Below are 18,605 nucleotides of genomic sequence, written 5' to 3' on the forward strand. Positions count from 1 at the left end.
AGATAAGAAAGATGATTTGACTGCTTCTCTGTTACCTCGAGATAGATAAAACTTATCCATTAAAGGACAATTTTTAAACTCTTCTTTATCTCCTCTTTTTAATTTATTTTTAAGTTATTCCTTTAATATTCTCGAAATTAACTCCTATATTTTCATGAATAACTTGGGGGCAATTGTTAGGGCTAAGATCCTCAAAGCATTCAGGAGGATCCTCAGACCTCATCAGATATTCAAGATCCTCAACTATCTCAGGATCTCGACTATTACAGTTATTATTATTTACTAACATTTATAACGATTATATTTTGTACTTAATTAACACATGTGCATAAATAGTCAAGAGAAGACTTATTCTCAACAGCGAGTCGTCTCAACTACGCTAAAGACTCGGAATACCAAGTCAAACAACGTTCACAAAGCTGGTCATAGAAGATCCTAGGAATATCGGACATCTTGTTAGCTAGTTTAGACTATAAATTGACACATGTCTCTCGCACACGACACACTCTACTTACTCTTAGCTTACTATACGAACTTTTTCACTTATTCTTACTGAAATATTCTCTGTAATCATCATTTTACATTAATAAAATCATCAAGGCAGGTGATCATTATTAGGCCTGGCAATCATGTCGTGTTCGGGTTGGCGTGTCGCGGGTTGGCGGGTTGACGGGTCAAAATATGCCAACCCAAACACGACCCATTTAAATATACAGGTCACGGGTTGGCGGGTTTGGAACATAAACCCATATATGACCCGCCAACCCATTTATTTATACGGGTTCACAGGTTGGCGGGTTCGTGGGTCAGATTTGGGTTTGTGGGTCCAAATTTTAGACATTTAAGTCTTAAATATCCAAATGAAAATTAAAAACATTCATAGAAACATGTTACAGACTTAGCCTTATAGGTTACGACTTACGACCTTAGACCATCCTCCACGAGTCAAAATGTCAAAACAGTCAAATGGTCTATGAATCAATGGTATATATTATATAATACTTATTAAATATTAATACTTGATACATAAATACATTTAAAAATAAAATAATTTTTTATTATGAATATAAACGGGTTGGCGGGTCAACCCGTTTATTTTTTGAGAAACCCATATATGACCCGTTTAATAAACGGGTTAACGGGTTGGCGGGTTGAAAAACTCAACCCAAACCCATTTATTTCATGCCGTGTCGCGTGTCGTGTCGAGAATTGCCAGCCCTAATCATTATCACCTCCCAAGGTTGTGTCGGAGATCCTAGCAAGAATCAAGGGTTTTCCCTGTAAGCAACGTTTCATTCTCTTTACCTTCTTTTATTGCACAATTCGAACATCACAGCCTCTCATTCAATTTGGTTGATTTATACTTGTGTAATTTTAGATCAAAACACTTACTTGCCTCATTATTAGGCTAGGGCTTAGAGAATTACTTGTAGTCTAATTGGGCAATGACAATTAGGATTCGATTTTTGCTACTCACTTAACAATGCAGCCAACAAAAGAAGATGAGAATTAATCGGCGATGCAGGCAACAAGAAGAGAAATCGACTATTGACAGGAAGCAAGCAACGATAAGCGAACATAGGAGGTCACATACCTCGTTTTTTCTTTTCTTTTATGCTTCTATCGAATTAGTGAGCCAATTTGATCAATAGATCCAATTATCCAAATATCATTGGTCTATTTTCCCCATTTCTTATTTTTTTTTTTGGGGGGGGGGGGGGGGGGGGGGCAAAAATTAATAGGATTAAAGTTAAAAGCATTGGGCTTGGTTAATCCAATATGTCAACATGTTTTCTATATAGTTGTGGAGTTTTTTTTCGTTGTTGCCAGTTTTTTTATGTAGTGGCACAATATGTAAAAAAAATCGAAAAAATTTCCACTACATACATGAGTTTTAGGTATTGTCAGTGCCACACCGGGCAACTCTTTAAAACCACCCTTTAGAATATGAGATTCCAAAAAAAATAGCATAACTAGTTTTTATTACTATAATCTAATAACTTTTCATATTTTTATTTCTAACAAAGACTTGATATAGTTATATTTTATTTTTATTTTTGTTTAGAAATGGAATATGAATGTTTAAAAAAAATAAATGGTGGATTTTTATATGTAACACCTGTTTCCCAGAATGGATCAATGGATGGTATAAGGGAGTCAAATGCATGGTTTTGAGGAAAACCATGTGCCACGACGTGACATACAAGATGGAGAATGCGTGTTTTGGGTATGCGTCACGACGTAGCGAGCACTGTAGCCCAAACCAATGGATTTTTAGGGTTTTCTCCATATTTAAGCACCTTAAGTTCAAGTTAGGTCATTCTTTTCAGCCTCCAACCTCTCCATTTCGAAAACCCTAGCCCCTTTGAGTGTTCTTGGTGTTCTTGGCCATTTGAAGACTCATTTCTCATATTTTGATGTGGAGCTTGAAGATCAAGTTTCTTGCAAAGTGTTTTGGTGAAGAGTTCAAGTGTAGATCTAGCAAAAGGACTTCATTTATGGACCATTGTGAATAAAACGCTTCCATCTTGATCTTTAGTTTTCTATATCTTATAGTTTGATCATGTATGTCCCTTTTTGGTCGTTGTGAGCTTGTGCTTTGGAGTTGAGTGAACTCTAGCACCTTTTGAGCTTATTTTATTATCTCATAATCTTGTTGGATTGGGAAAGTTTGCATCTTGATCTTGTTCTTGAAGCCATGCATGTTTTGAGGAAGGTTTTATGCTATTAAGGACTTAAGCTTGCACATCTAGTTTTGGGAAGGATTCCTCATGGATAAAGTTGGAAACTTTATCCATTAAGCCAGTAAAAAGAACTAGATATGAAATTATGGACCTGGTATGAAGGAATTAAGCACTTAATGGAGATTTTAGCATTCTGCCAGAAGGCAGAAGCCACGGCGTTTCCTAGGGTTTTCCATGATGCGGCGATGCTCGACATCGCAATTGTTTCGTCCTGGCATAGACACGACATGACCAAGGAGGGCCCACGACATGGCAATGTCCTGCATGTTGACCGTTTGACCTTGCATTCCCACGACGTGGCCAATGAGGGCCTATGATGTAACGTTGTCTTTGACCAAGTTGATCATTGACTTTGTGGACCTTTGACCGTTAAGTTTTGACCAATTTGTCTTAGGGTCATACTTAGAGGATTTGGGTTGTTGATTGAGGATTCATCTCTTTTGGCGATTAGTAGGTGCGCGGGATTGAATGACACAAGGTTTGAAGGAGTTGCTTTGCTTATTCATTTCTTCAGTTCAGGTGAGTTTCTCACTATGCTACGTATCCCATTGTATATCCTTTGCATGTTAGGATAGCGGTGTTGTTAGAGCACAAGTCTGTTAGAAGTAAATATAACTCCTTTGCATATATATATATATATATATATATATATATATATATATATATATATATATATATATATATATATATATATATATATGTGCAATATGGGACACTTAGTGTCATTGTATGCTAGACTGGTAGGGTCTTGCATGTTGATCGTATGGTACGATTAGGGTTTATGTTTGGTTAGCGTAACTGGGGTAGACCAATTTTCAGGATTATACATGAATGGACAACGAAGGACTTAATTGAGAAGTGACCAATGACAGGGGAACTAGGGAAGACTAGTTGCTAAAGGTATGGACATACTAGTATTTGTTATGTGCTTATGTTACATGTTTATGTGATTGTGATAGCTTGGGTTCTATGTATTTTAAGTTGGATAACCTGATAACTCTTGGTATAATACCTAATTGTGATGTTCTTGTCTGATTGTTCGCTCTTAGGTGGGTCATTTGTTCGACTGCCTATCTGATCCTTGACTACATATGACTTTATGAACTGATAGGAAAGACTATGGTTGGATCACAACACTGATAGGAAAGAGCGTTGGATCACAACATTGACAGGAAAGAGTGTGGTTGGATCACAACATTGATTGGAAAGGTTGTGGTTGGATCACAACATTGATAGAAAAGACTATGGTAGGATCATAGCAATTGTATGTAAGACCAGTGGAGTCAGGACTTGGCCTATACACTCCCTAGGGTTGGGGCCGTTACGCATGATATGTGTATGTGGATATGAAATTTGATTGCTCGGTGCTAGAGCCAAGATCTTGTGTGGATGCATTGTATGTATGATGGAACTCTCTAAGCTTTATACTTACAGTTGTGGATTAAATTTGCAGGTCGTTTGCAAGAACTCAACGGGAATATACACACGCATCGAAGATTTTCGTTTCCATAATTTTGTAAACTTAACTCTGATATTGTATGATTTTTTAATCAAATGGATGTTACCTGATGGTTTTTGAAACAAAAGTTTTAATTGGTTATTAAAATTTTAAAGTAGAAAATATCTTTGTAATTTTTGAGACATTACATTATAGGATATTTTAGAAAGACGATGATAAATTAATCAAATTCATATAAAAAATGAATTAGAATATGTCAATATTGGGAGAAGTTATTTAATAAATGATTAATCTTAATATAACAACAGTTTTAAGTCGGAACACATATTAACTATAGTTTATTTTGAGCATAAAAATAGCAAAACTTTTTGGCTTAGTTTTTTCATGCCACCTCGTCTAAATAAAAACTCAAAACAATTTCACAATAGAAAAACGTTTTTGCTTAAGTTTTTTCATGGATTAAAAATAATAAAATATAGATATGATCCTCACAGAATGATTGAAAAAACTATCAGTTATTTATTTATTTATTTATTTATTTATTTATTTATTTATTTATTTATTTATGAAAAAGCTCTTTTTCAAAAAGCTTGTAAATTAGCCATTCATTATGAAAAAGCTCTTGTAGTGATAAGTTTTTCATTTTAAAAAAGCTTTAAAAAATCTTTGTGTTGTCGTCGTTTTCCATCCCCCATTTCTCACATATAACAAATTTAATAATTTTTGTTAATTTGGTTTATATGTTCGGTTAGGCCTGGTAATGGAGCGGGTTTTGAGTTTTGACCATGATCCGATCTAAACCCTTAACAATTATACGGGTTTGAAGCATAGTTATTGATCCGTTTACCCGTTAACGATCCGTACCCGCTAACCCTTTCATTAAAAGGGTCGGGTATGGATCATCACCGATCCGCTCCATTTATAACCCGCCCAATATAAATTTTAGAATTATACGGTTATATTTTATACTGCCTAAATTTTACATTAAATTTCAATCGAAAGTCCAAAGAGAAAAGACCAAAGACTAAACTATTTATACATAGGACTCGGGGACTCAACTTCTAGACTCTCAGTATTCTCCCAAGAATCATGATGTCATTTGATTTATATTTCATCATGTAAACACCAATTTCGTTTATAAATCAATAAATTCATTTATCAACTGGAAGAAAGTTTGTAATAGTTATTCTCTATCAATGCAATCGATGGTCAAAAACCAATTGTGATTTTATTTAACAACATTTGTTTTATTTAATGTGTTTTCTAAATCAACATTTGTTTTATTTAACAACTATGATTTTATGACTTAAGTAAAATGTTTTTTATTAGGGTTTTTGACATAAAAACCCCCAAATTTACACAAAATGTTCGGTTATGTCTCAAGTCGATTTTTTGGTGCGTTAATGCCTCAAATACCAGAAAAATTGTTCGTTTTTGCCCCCTGGTCCGTTTTTACCTTCAAGAGTCGGTTACCCTTGTTTGACATTGACGAGTTGTTACCTTGGAGCTAAGTCAGCAATGTTGTTTTGCCCCCACCAAAAAATAAACAGACAATTGAGGATGTCAGGTTTCGAACCTACGCCTCCCACTATACAAACAACAAGATTACCAACTAAGCTGTAATGTTTTTTGGTTATTATTGTCTGAAATAATTTATTTAATGTATTCTACTAGAAAATTTTACTAATGTTAATATTAATAATAATAATATTAGTAATATTAATATTAATAATAATAATAATAATATTAGTAATATTAATATTAATAATAATATTAGTAATATTAAGATTAATAGTAATAATATTAATAATATTAAGATTAATAATAATAATAATAATAATAATAATATTATTATTATTATTATTATTATTATTATATGTAAAAAAGTATAAATACATATATGATATTTTTATATGTAAAAAAGTATAAATGCGTATTATAATTATTATTGTTATAACTTTTTATATGTATAAATACATATATGATATTTTTATATGTAAAAAAGTATAAATACATATATAACGTTTTGAAACATATTTATAACGGTACTTTCATTTAAAAATATAAGATTTAATTTCATTATAAAAAATCATATTTGAAGGTATATGTAAGCTTTCAAATGTATAAATACTTTGTTAAACGTTTAAATACTTTTTTAAATAAATGAAAACACTTTTTAAATATATAAATACCTTTAAAAATATATTATATATATGTAAAGCTTATTTTTTACCTTTAAAAATATATTTTTACATTTAAAACTTATTTAAAAATATATGTACAATTTCATAAATAATAATAACAATAATAACAAAATGTTGCAACGATATATATAATTTGTCTATAATCTTTCAGCAAACTGGTAAATATGCTTGGGTTGGAAGTTCAAATCTTGTAGACTTTGTTTTAGTTTCCAATAGACCAATGTTATCATGATATATTTAATAGCACAACAAAAATACAAGAAAATATAGACAGCTTAATGGTAAGTCGTTTGCAATATATGGAGACCCAAGTTCAAACCCTTTTAGTCCCATTTCCTATTTCTAATTTAATAATTTTTAGATAAATGATTTAGCAGTTGATGTGGCAGCCACCTAAGCTCCACGTCAGCATGAATGGGCCCAGTCAACGCCACCTAGCTTGGGTACCCGGCTATTGAGGGTAAAAACCGGTCAGGGGGCAAAAATGAAGAATCTTTCCGATATTTAAGGCATTAACGCAACAAAAAATCGACTTGGGACATAACCCAACATTTTGTGTAAATTTAAGAGCTTTTATGTCAATAACCCTTTTGATTATTCAAAAAACATACGGGTTACGAGACGGGTTTGGATATCTGCTGATTCGGTGGATAAGGGTATGGATTAGATTATTCAAAACCCTGCGGGTTATGGAGCGGGTTTGGATCGGGTTTTGGAATTTGTTAAAAGAGTTTGTATCAAGGTCGATTCGCTCCAAACCCGACCCATTGTCAGGTCTATGTTCAGTGACATTTGTCTTAGATTGTATATAAGTAGAATCCTTGACTATGTGATTTTTTTCGGACTTTTGGTAAAGTATTACAATTAAGATTTAATTTGTTTGTTTCTTTTTCTTTCTTTTTTTTTTTTTTTTGCCAAAAATGATTAATGACATCCAACTGACATTAGTAATTTTCTCGTGTATCTAAACTGGTTTATAGATCCAAACGTGCACATTCTAATACCCATGTATTTAATTATGTGTACATATATATACTTTTCATGTTATACTTTTACATATTATAATCAACCGATTAATTCTTTTCCAGATTATATCTTTCAGGCAACGAGATGAAATTGCCCGAACAATGACCCTACAATTATGTATACATATACACAATTTATGCCTTTTTAAATTGTAATTTCTTTAAACCTTCAAATTGACTCGAAGTTACCATTTTCAAGAGACACTAACTCAGTGAGTCGAAGCATAAGCAAGTCAAAGTCATTTTGACTCTTGATAAGACTTAGTCTGACATAACGATCTTTGGCATTATACGTACTTCCAGTGCGACCTATAATTTTTCCTGCTTCTAATACCGCACGACAATCGTCCTCTTCTTCTCGCTCACATTTTACCCATGCATAAGCTACAATGATTATCATAAGTCATATTATATATTCTTCTAATTGTTTCATCATAAAAGTCAAAATTACACAAATAAAAGGTAACATTACCTGGTGATGGTAGTCTAGTTTCGTTAAAAAAATTGCAATGCAATGGATCTCTCTTTTGGATTGAAAATCTTGTTGACTTGGAGAAGACAGAAGTCAACCTATCCCAACGTTGTCTCATTTTATCATAAGCAAATTTGAAAAGCTGTTTACCATCGCCTTCAACGGCTACTTTTAGAAGCTTCAAAACTCTTAATTGGGTGTCCTTTGAAATCCCCAAATCAGCCACTGTGATATATCTCGAAACTTTCTCATATACATCCTTATCTTTTATCACCGCCCATCTATAATGGTATATATATATATACAAACTCTCATTATATAAAATCCGTATGACAAACAACAAGTAAAAAGCTTATATAAAATATAAAATATATGTGGTGTCCTTATAAAATATTGATACACTAAAATAAAACCTACCCAAAACGCGCACCAGCATGACCTGTGAGTTTTGAAAGTGTAAAGATCATGAAATCGTGATCTGAAGGGGCTGGAATGGGTGTAAAATGTGGCCAAAAATAAGCATGATCGTATATAGTCTTCCCTCCAAGAACCGATGTCTTTAACTCCCCATCTGGATTGTTTGGTGAGGTTACAAATTCAATCACATCCATGTTGTTTGTCGCATTATTCAATTTCCATGAGGTCGTATCTCCTTTAAATTGAAAATCCTCCGAATTAAAGAACAATGTTTGAGCCTCATACATCTATAGAACATCAAACAACGAATCCAATCAATAAATCAGATAATATGGAGTTTTTATAGTGATTAAAACTTGTTGTTTACCGGATAATATGGAATTGTAGCCACGACATTTGAAGGTGAAGAAGAGTTTTGGGAGGAAAGAGCATAAACAGCTGCACTAAGGAGTTGAGATGATCCGATACCAAAAACCAAGTATCGATCTTCAGTGATTGCATTCCCCACAAGGGAATGTATTTTACGGATGTATTTTTCCACCTCCAGTGACATCGAGGACATGGAAGTGTAGTCAGCATAACTGTAACTCATTCGATGCCATCCTGATACAACAATCGCACTCTTCTCTGCATTTTGCATCCAAAATGGCTCCAAAAATATAGGATCACCACTGCAGAAAAACGATCGTAAGCGTCATACTCAAATCCAATTCATCGTGAAATCTATTCAGTTTGCAGAATTTAGGCGTTTCTGTTCTTTCAACAACCGTATACAATTAAACAGATCGAACCTTGAACTTTAGAACAAGTATTAGCAGTTTGAATCACAAATTCATGTTAAAGTCAACGAAAATAGAGTATGGAAGAATCACGCACCTATCAGCGTCGGCAGAACAACCGGGAGAGAATTCAGAGCAATCAATACCGCCATAGCAAGTATAGCACTCACAAACAGTTTGACCATCAGAAATCAAACTATCAAGGTAAGCTCTGCCATGGCCGGAGCATGAGATTGCTGCAACCGCTTCCGCATCCGCAGCTGCTTTTTCACTCCAAGTCAATGAAGGTCGATAAACAATCTCATGCTTCTTCTCTCCCCGCTGTAGAGCTCCTCCACCTAGGTACAGATTTATGCTGAATAATATATTAATCACTACCGAACTAAATAAACAAATTCCATAACAATATTTCTTCGTTTTCCCCATTCTAGTTTTGCCGATTCATGGAGGTTCGTTGATATTTTTGTAGAGGCTGAAATTAAAAGAGGAAACGTTTTAGACGTTGATATCAATGGTCAGGTGCGTCCAGAGAATATACCATTGGCCTACTGTAATTGAAATGAAACGTATTGTAAGCCTCGTATGATACTGGCTTCTAGAGACGAGAGCTTCTAGAGGCGAGAATTCTGAATATATATATATATATATATATATATATATATATATATATATATATATATATATATATATATATATATATATATATATATATATATATATATATATATATATATATATATATATATATATATATATATATATATATATATATATATATATATATATATATATATATATATATAACCCAAAGTTGATTCTTTTGGTTATATATTAAAAATCAATGCAATACTTGTCTATATCAACTATAAAGTAAAGACGTAAGAGAAAATACAACTGACATTTGAATAATGAAAGATATAAGGCTGTGAATATTCAATCGTAATTTAAAATGTGAGTGATCGATTTTCATTTGAATATGAATATTAGGAAGTAATTATAAAACGAGAAAAAAAAATCATTTTTAAACTTTTTTCCCAATAAATCTTGCAAATAATATCTACAAACCATAATTTTACAGTCATGTGAATGATCCTTATGAAATGTTCAAACGGTACCGTTTTTTAGCATTTCATGATGGAGATCTCTATTTCGTAGGACCCCTATGAAATCCTTTCATTCCTTTGTGAAATTCTCATATTCCTTGCGGAATCCCTCATCCTCTACGAAATCTAGCATATGTATTGTAAAATCCAACTATATTGTTCCACATCTTGTGATTTATTTTGATATGATATGTGGATTGATACACCTGTTTATCTGGATTTATATGATGATGTATTTGGGATATCGGTTTTATTAAATTAAAAATGAAATTTTTGGGTCTTATTTTTGAGATGTTTCAAGTTGGTATCAGAGTCTTAGTTTGAGAGATTCAGACATTCTATCAGGTGTGTCTAAACTCAAACTGAGGATTTTGTAAAGTTTTAAAAAAAAAACTGATTTAAAAATAAAAATGTATTGTATATAATAAAATATAGACAAAACTTCAAAAATGGTCCCTATGGTTTTCGAAAATATCAAGTTTAGTCCCTAAGTTCAAAAAATCCTCAGAAATGGTCCCTGTGGTTTCAAAACTTTTAACATTTGGTCCTCCCGGCTAACTCCGTTACCATTTAGCCGTTAATTCGGCTAACTTCGTTACCATTTAGCCGTTAAGTCAGGGACATTTTTTGGCATTTCACTACACAGGGACCATTTATGAGGTTTTCAATTACTATTTTTAATAAATAAATAAATAAAACTTAATATGCAAGGGTCCCACCTCTGTGTGTGTGTGTGTGTGTAAATACTCACAAGAAAAACAGAGTAGTGACAACCATGGCAGCCAACAAATTTGCAACCATGGTGCACACGAATACAAACAACATCACACTCATTCTCATTTATGTTGTTCTTAAATGGACGCTCATACTTCTCCTCCTCCTCAACTCTCTCTTCTCTTTTCTCATCATCAAATTTTCCTAATTCTTTGCCCTAAATCCACCCTGTTTGTGGTGTTCTACCCTCCATCGTTTCTTAGACCCGAAAATAGCAATTCCCACCGCGATCTTCTCTACGAACTACATTCCAAAGAGGTTTCCATCTTGGGCTTCTGCCCAAATCACAAAAAATTGGCATAAATCAAAGAATTATGTGAAGATTGTTTTTCATCTCATCTGGATTTCCAATGCCAGGTGAAACAGAGTGACGGGGAAGATGAAAATGAACAAAGTGTTATTGCTGTGGTTTGAAGTTTCATAAGAAAAGTTTTGATAGTTTTGTAGTGATTAAGAATTCTTGTGATGTTTTGGAGGACACTAAGAGCGAAGGTTTGATCAAAAGTTCCAATGATAAAGTTGGATCAGATTCAATGGAAGAAAACCTTAAAATTCAGAGCAGAAAAGAGACTCAGATGAATTATGGCGGGAAAGATATGTGGGATTCAAATACTTTTGAAATTGAATCAACTTGAAAAGAAGGAAGATTCAACTTCTGATTTTCTCCCACAAGATCTCGAATTCTTCTTTGATTATAGTGGTAATCAGTTAGTACTTATTGAATTAGTTGATTCAACAACGGAGGAAAGTCAAAACGTTTCTGAAGCCGATGAAGATCATGTGTCTGGAGATTACGAAAAAGCTCTAGTAATCCAAAACCACCAGATGACAAGGCTTGAATCCATGGAATTGAAAGAAACTGATAATTCTCTTGTTTTACATGCAAGAAACAGTGAAGTCATTTATGAAAAATCTGATATGTATTTGAGAAACCCCAAGTTTTTGCAGTCGATATCCAGAAATGATAGGCAACAGATCGGAGACGGTAACTTGTCAATGCATATCGAATTTTGAGGAAGAAGATAGAGAATATAAGTTGCTGGGGGGTTTTCTTATGAGAGAAAGAGAGAGAGAGAAAGGATGGGACCCCTTGCATATTAAATATTATGTATTTATTTATTTTTTTAAAAAGTAATTAAAAACCTCATAAATGGTCCCTGTGTAGTGGAATGCCAAAAATGCCCCTGACTTAACGGCTAAATGGTAACGGAGTTAGCCGGAATGACCAAATGTTAAAAGTTTTGAAACCACAAGGACCTTCTGCGAGGTTTTTTGAACTTAGAGACTAAACTTGATATTTTCGAAAACCACATGGACCATTTTTGAAGTTGTCTAAAATATACAACACTTTGAGTGTGTGTGTGTATATATATATATATATATATATATATATATATATATATAGAGAGAGAGAGAGAGAGAGAGAGAGATAGAAAGAAAGAGATAAAGTGAGAGAGAGAGAGAGAGAGAAAGAAAGAAAGAAAGAAAGAGAGGGAGAGTTAGGTTCAAAGGTTTCTACTATCTATTGTGTGTATGTATGATTAATTCTTGACCAATCATTTTAGTTATTTTAAGAAAGTAATTAATGCATATTAAATATTGAATATTTAATTAATACTCATTATATCTTCAACATGTAATATGCATTAATTAGTTTCGTAAAATAACTAAAATGATTGGTTCACAATCAATCATACATGCACACAATAGATAGTTAGAACACAATAATCTAACCCTATATATATATATATATATATATATATATATATATATATATATATATATATATATATAGACTTTGGTTATTCAATTCAAAGTAATTATTGTATTATTATATGCATAAATATGGGTCAATCATTTTACTTATATTAAGAAAGTGATTTACCTATATTATTAAATAAAAGAAAAATAGCATAATGTCATTTAATTAAAAAAAGGGTAATATTGTACATTTTCATTGTCTTAAAATTAAGAAACCCAAATTTAAAAAAACAAACTTTCACATTTTAATGGATCTTTGATTATCTTAATTTTTGAATTTTGATTTTTTTTAAATTAATTTAGTTTAAATAATTAAAACATAATTTTTAATCATATCCGGTTTTATTCTGTCAGAATGACATTCTTTTTATAATGATATTCTATGAAAATGCAAGCCATAAACTAATGAAGAGACTTACTGCTCGCAGAATAAACAAATTTTTAGATACAAGTTAAATTTTTTCTATCATATCCTTCAAAAAAATAAAAAACTTTATATTTTATTATATAATAATCAAACACTCCCTAATAACAAACAAATATAATATGTAGATTATTCAATTGAAATATACTATTACATATACTCTTATCATTCTATTATAGATTAATCTAACAGAATATGACAATGAGTAGTGCATTTTTCTGGAAGATCGGTGACCATTGAGGATTGTTCATGTCTATCTCACACGCATTCATCCAACCTTCGTGTCATTGATCATCATGTACTTCATTCATTCTATGAGAATAACTGTCATGAAAATGAATTATGTAACAATAAAACTATGTGAGAATGGTTTTATATGACAAAAATAAAACAAATTTTAGTAATTCTAAGAGAACTCATACTACATGTTAAAATCAAGTAACACAAATAACGAACTCATAAATTATTTTTGTGTTCTTCAAGAATTTGAACATCAAGTTCTCTTGCATACATTTCTATAAACACCTGGTGTGCAATATTCTCATAAAATTATTTTTGTGTTCTTTAATATTCTGAACCGCCATGACTTGTTAGAATCACATAATTACTGTTCACGAGAAATATTTACATGAAAAAAATCAAAAAAATAAGATGAAAATACTTACAAAATCAGAACATGAAAATACCATAAATCTTACCATGTATTTCTTCTTCCTCAACACCAGTATACGTAAATGCTTGTATGGTGATTTCTATCCTCGGGAACACGATCCTAAATGGGACATCCAGACTCCTGTTAATCATTGTGTTCTATTTTGTGTCGGAGTCATGGTTGTGCACTAGTTTACAACATTTGAAGCGTTTTTGTGCCCTTTTCATTCATTTGAACATTCGACGGGAAAAAAAACGTGGACGAAGGTAGTCAATCAATGGAAAATATGGAGGCTAGAAAGAATCGGAGGCATAAATCAGTTGAGGGGTTTCGATCCTCGATTAATCGAGTGATAAGGAACGAATGTAGGTCAGAAATCAACACATGAATCAACGATCGCCTCGGGTGTGGAGTTGATTTGAAGAAAGGAGGACGACAAAGCAACCGTAGTCGATCTCGGTGGGGGAAGCAATGGGCTGTTTAGCAGCTCTCGGCTTACTCTCTTCTAGTTCTGGCGGCACAACTTCACTTAATTCTGGCAATCTTGGGATTTGGGGATTGATAATGTTGACTGTGTACTAGGAGTGTGTACGAGCAGGAACTCCGATGGCCATCCCGCGCCTCTACGTCGGTGGGATTGAAGTTAATGAGGAAGAAGGTCGATGTTTTCTATCTAGGGTTTTAAAACGGTAAATATAAACGATTTTGCCTAAATTAAAGGGTTTATGATTTGAATAATTAATTATCAAACTTAATTAAAATCTAAGATTACAATTTTACCCCTATCTATGTTTTTAAATTGATTGGTCCACATTTATGCATACAATAACACAATAATTACTTTAAACATCTAAACCTCTGTCTCTCTGTCTCTGTCTCTCTCTCTCTCTGTCTCTCTCTCTCTCTCTCTCTCTATATATATATATATATATATATATATATATATATATATATATATATATATATATATATATATATAGGCTTAGATTATTCTATTCAAACTAAATATTGTGTTATTGTATGCATAATTATAGGCCAATCATTTTACTTAATTTTGGAAAGTGAATAATACATATTATTAAATTAAATATAACTAAACAATACTAACAAATTTCATTCTAAGGGTATTTTAGTCAATTAACATAAATTTAAAAAAGGAAAATTTCATATTTTAAGGAAAATAGATTCTATTAATTTTAAAATTTTGATTGTATTGATGATAATTCTCCTCATTCGAAAATTCTGACGGAATATTTTTATCAATATATTGAAAAATAACATATATGACTGAACCATACAAGAATTACACATTCTGACATAATATATATTTTGATCTAATGAACTTTTTGAAGAATAACAAAATTTGGGATACAAGTTAAAAAAAAATCATTACATTCTTAGAAAAGAAAAAAAAATTATATATTATTCTATACGAATGTTACACTTATTAATAACACAAAAAACACAATATATGAATCATTCTACCAGAATATACTGTTACATATATTTTTTTCATTATACTGTATATTATTCTTGTAGAATAATCTATTCTTTTTGGAAGATTGGTGGTCATTGTTCATCTTCATCCCATACATTGTTCATCTTCAAGATTCTATTCTCAAAGAATCCGAATTCAAGATTACATCACAGTAGAATGTTGTAAGTTTCATATGTACCATGTTTTGCTTTGATATCTCTCATTTCGTACCTACAAAAATAATGGTATTCGACACTTGATCATTATAAACCAACAATATAAGATAAAATTCAAGCATAAAGAAGCAAACCAAAATAAAGTCACGCAAAACCCATTAAAGAGAAATGGATTCGTGATTCCATTCCAACAGAATTAGAATTCATGATTTCATTCCAACAGAATTGGACTCGTGATTTCATACAATTCGTGAACAAATGCCAACAGAATTAGAATTCATGATTTCACTCACCCCTCTATTCTACGTTTCCTCTTAATGAACCCCATGTTTCCTTTCATTCTACATGGATTCCAGTCAAGAAATACAAGAACAATCTTGTTCTTGCCCTTATGTACCCAACAAACCAACAAAAAAAAAGGGCATTTCCCCCATTCATTCAAAAAATATATATATTTTTATACCAAAGAAAGATAAAATTGGATTTTAATTTTAATACGCATGCTTCATAGTTCATAGTTCATAGTTCATACCCAAAGGAAAATTAAGCATACCCTGAATAACGTTCTTGAATAAAAATTAAAAAGGTTGGTTCAAGCATTATCGACCAGTTGGTGTGCATCCTAAGAGCTACAATCAAATCTCATATCGAAGGCAGCAAAATATCCCTTATTCATTTCATCTTTACTGACCAAAATCACACAAACTTCAATAAAAATTCAAGAAACGCTAAACTGAGTCTAGAGGCTGCTAGAACAAAAAAAACTAATTTCTTCCTTCTTCATTTCTTGTGAATCAACAAACCCAAATTCCCTTCATAAAATTGATATTTTAAAGATGAATACAATGTAAAACAGCACCCAGAAAGACGATACATTAGTCTACAACAACAACATTAGTAAAAAGAGTTGAAATTAACAGTATGAGAATTCGAGATAATGATTAAAAGCATCCGAATGTAGGAAGAATTAAGAATTCGATCAAATTAGCACCAGGGAATGCTTTTCTCACAAGAAGTTAAGCTTGGAACAAAAAACATGGAAGAGAATCACAAATACATTAATTTTAGAGTATAATATATGCATCTATGAGCGAGATATGTGTTAATGGCTACACGAACCCGTCTGGGAGATTGTCGACGAAGGTGAGTAACATCTCAGAGGCTAAACCACTTGCCTTAACCTTCCAACTGGTGTCAATGACACCTCTTCGAACTTATCCAACACCCTAACGACAACGGTAATTGAATGAGGCGGTGACCTGCTGCTGGTGGCGGAGTGGTTGGAAGACATCGATGAAGGTGTATATAAGAAAAGAAATTAGGTTAAAACTGAATGCTAGCGTGATTACAAGGACTATTTGTAGAAGCTATTCATCAAATTACTAAAATACCCTTGTTTATTTATTTAATTATTTAAATATTTATTTAATTTTGATAGGCCTACAGTTATGCATACAATAACACAATAATTAGTTATAATACCTGAACATTTCTCTCTCTCTCTCTCTCTCTCTCTCTCTCTATATATATATATATATATATATATATATATATATATATATATATATATATATATATATATATATATATATACTAGGGAAGTTTAAGGGTCGTAGCACGACCCAAGAAGGGTATTTCATGCATTTCTTTTAATAAATCTTTGAAGAAATGTAAGTGCATTGGTATTACGAGTAAGAATTTCTAAGTGCCTTGCTATTATCAGAAACAACCAAGTACATGTTATATTCGTAAGGAAATAAAAGAAAGACTTAAATAACATTGCTATATTGGTAGAAGAATAAAGTATATTTCTATTTGGTGTAATTCTTTCCTTGAAATGTGAAGTCGCATTCATAATCTCCTTTAGAATGTCTTCTATGCATATAGCTCCATGATCATTCCATGTCTGCCACAACACCCATAAACTGACATCTCTTTATCATCTCAATCTCAGTAGGATAACCAACGCTAAAATAATAAATAAAGACAAAAGTGAGAATGAAACTGATATTAAGAAAATCATATATAAATAAAATAGCTAAAATTTAATTGAAATTAAATGACTCAAAATCTCCTAACAAAGAATGAAGACATATACTTATTAAACTTTGTACAGATTAATATTATAACTTCTCAACAATGATATCTAAATAAAGTATAACAAACTCAAATTAAATTGTAATAAAGAATTTAATAAGTTTTAGTTAGAATAATGATAAATAGATTGGCAATATTATGTCTTTGAAAAGTAAGATTGAAAAACAAACGATTTGACATGTGTCATTATATTTTATGAAAAATTGATCATAACCAAGATTTGCACATATACACCACTTTTTTTTAATCTAAATCTAATATTGGTTATCTACTATTAATTAGCTGAAGCACATATTTAGTACCAAAGATATAAGTATGCAGTTAGTAGTTTCACTATTTGGCAATGATTACAAAATAAATAGAGACAACATTAAGGAAAACTTCACTTAAGCATTTCACCAAACATCTAATATACACCTGCTGATTTATGTCAAAATGTAGGAATGGAAAGATGAGTTGCAGTATATGACCAAGTACATTAGAATTATGATCCAAATAATCAATATCCAGCTTTAAAACGGTTAAAAAACAACCCTCATCTTTGATTGCTTACCAAATAACGCTACTCATTTTATCTCTTGCATCTTAGAACCTAATACATTCAGAAAATATAAACAATGTAAACTGATCTGATATAGAGGATTGGTTGGTCAAACTGAAATAAATGAAAACCAATAATTATTTTTGGTTATTGCTTCTTAGATGAATCTTGTTTAGCTCCTTTGATGAACTTTGAAGTCTTAAGGCCAGGCCCGACCCAGATACCTGGGCGAGTTGGGCGGAGGCCCAGGGCATCAAAAAATTAAGGGCATAAATTTAGTCCAACTATTAATACTATATATGGTTTTGGCCCAGAAAATTTAGCCCAAAGATATAACATAAGTCTGATTTCTATCTTGCCGTAGGCGTGGGGGCAAAGAAGTATAAATTTTGAACCGTCAATCATATATAATGCCTAGAAAAACTAAACGCCCATTCCTAGAAACATGCCATTTGTTGCCGATTGGAGAACTCAACGCCTAGCACGCCCATATATTTCGA

At 31.9% G+C, this 18,605-nt stretch overlaps 1 protein-coding gene across 1 annotated transcript; it reads right to left on the reverse strand.

Annotated features, from left to right (window-relative positions):
* Positions 1-7,416: 7,416 nt before the first annotated feature.
* Positions 7,417-9,718, reverse strand: LOC145073294 (tryptophan aminotransferase-related protein 3-like). Its single transcript, XM_079019844.1, has 5 exons — positions 9,198-9,718; positions 8,689-8,992; positions 8,322-8,608; positions 7,905-8,185; positions 7,417-7,816 (listed from the first exon to the last, which is right to left on the reverse strand). The coding sequence occupies exons 1-5, from the start codon at positions 9,524-9,526 to the stop codon at positions 7,602-7,604; spliced, it is 1,416 nt and encodes a 471-aa protein (XP_078875970.1). The 5' UTR covers positions 9,527-9,718; the 3' UTR covers positions 7,417-7,601.
* Between the last annotated feature and the right edge of the window lie 8,887 nt (positions 9,719-18,605).

This window comes from Lactuca serriola, chromosome 9 (genome assembly GCF_051521515.1).
Source record: "Lactuca serriola cultivar US96UC23 chromosome 9, Lser_US96UC23_V15, whole genome shotgun sequence".
NCBI classification, from domain to species: Eukaryota; Viridiplantae; Streptophyta; class Magnoliopsida; order Asterales; family Asteraceae; genus Lactuca; species Lactuca serriola.

Excerpts from the sequence above, each read along its gene's own strand:
- LOC145073294 (XM_079019844.1), bottom strand. The coding sequence starts at position 9,526 with ATGGGGAAAACGAAGAAATATTGTTATGGAATTTGTTTATTTAGTTCG. Across the intron at positions 8,609-8,688 it reads CTACAATTCCATATTATCCG|ATGTATGAGGCTCAAACATT; the intron begins GTAAACAACAAG and ends GATGTTCTATAG. Across the intron at positions 8,186-8,321 it reads CATGCTGGTGCGCGTTTTGG|ATGGGCGGTGATAAAAGATA; the intron begins GTAGGTTTTATT and ends ATACCATTATAG.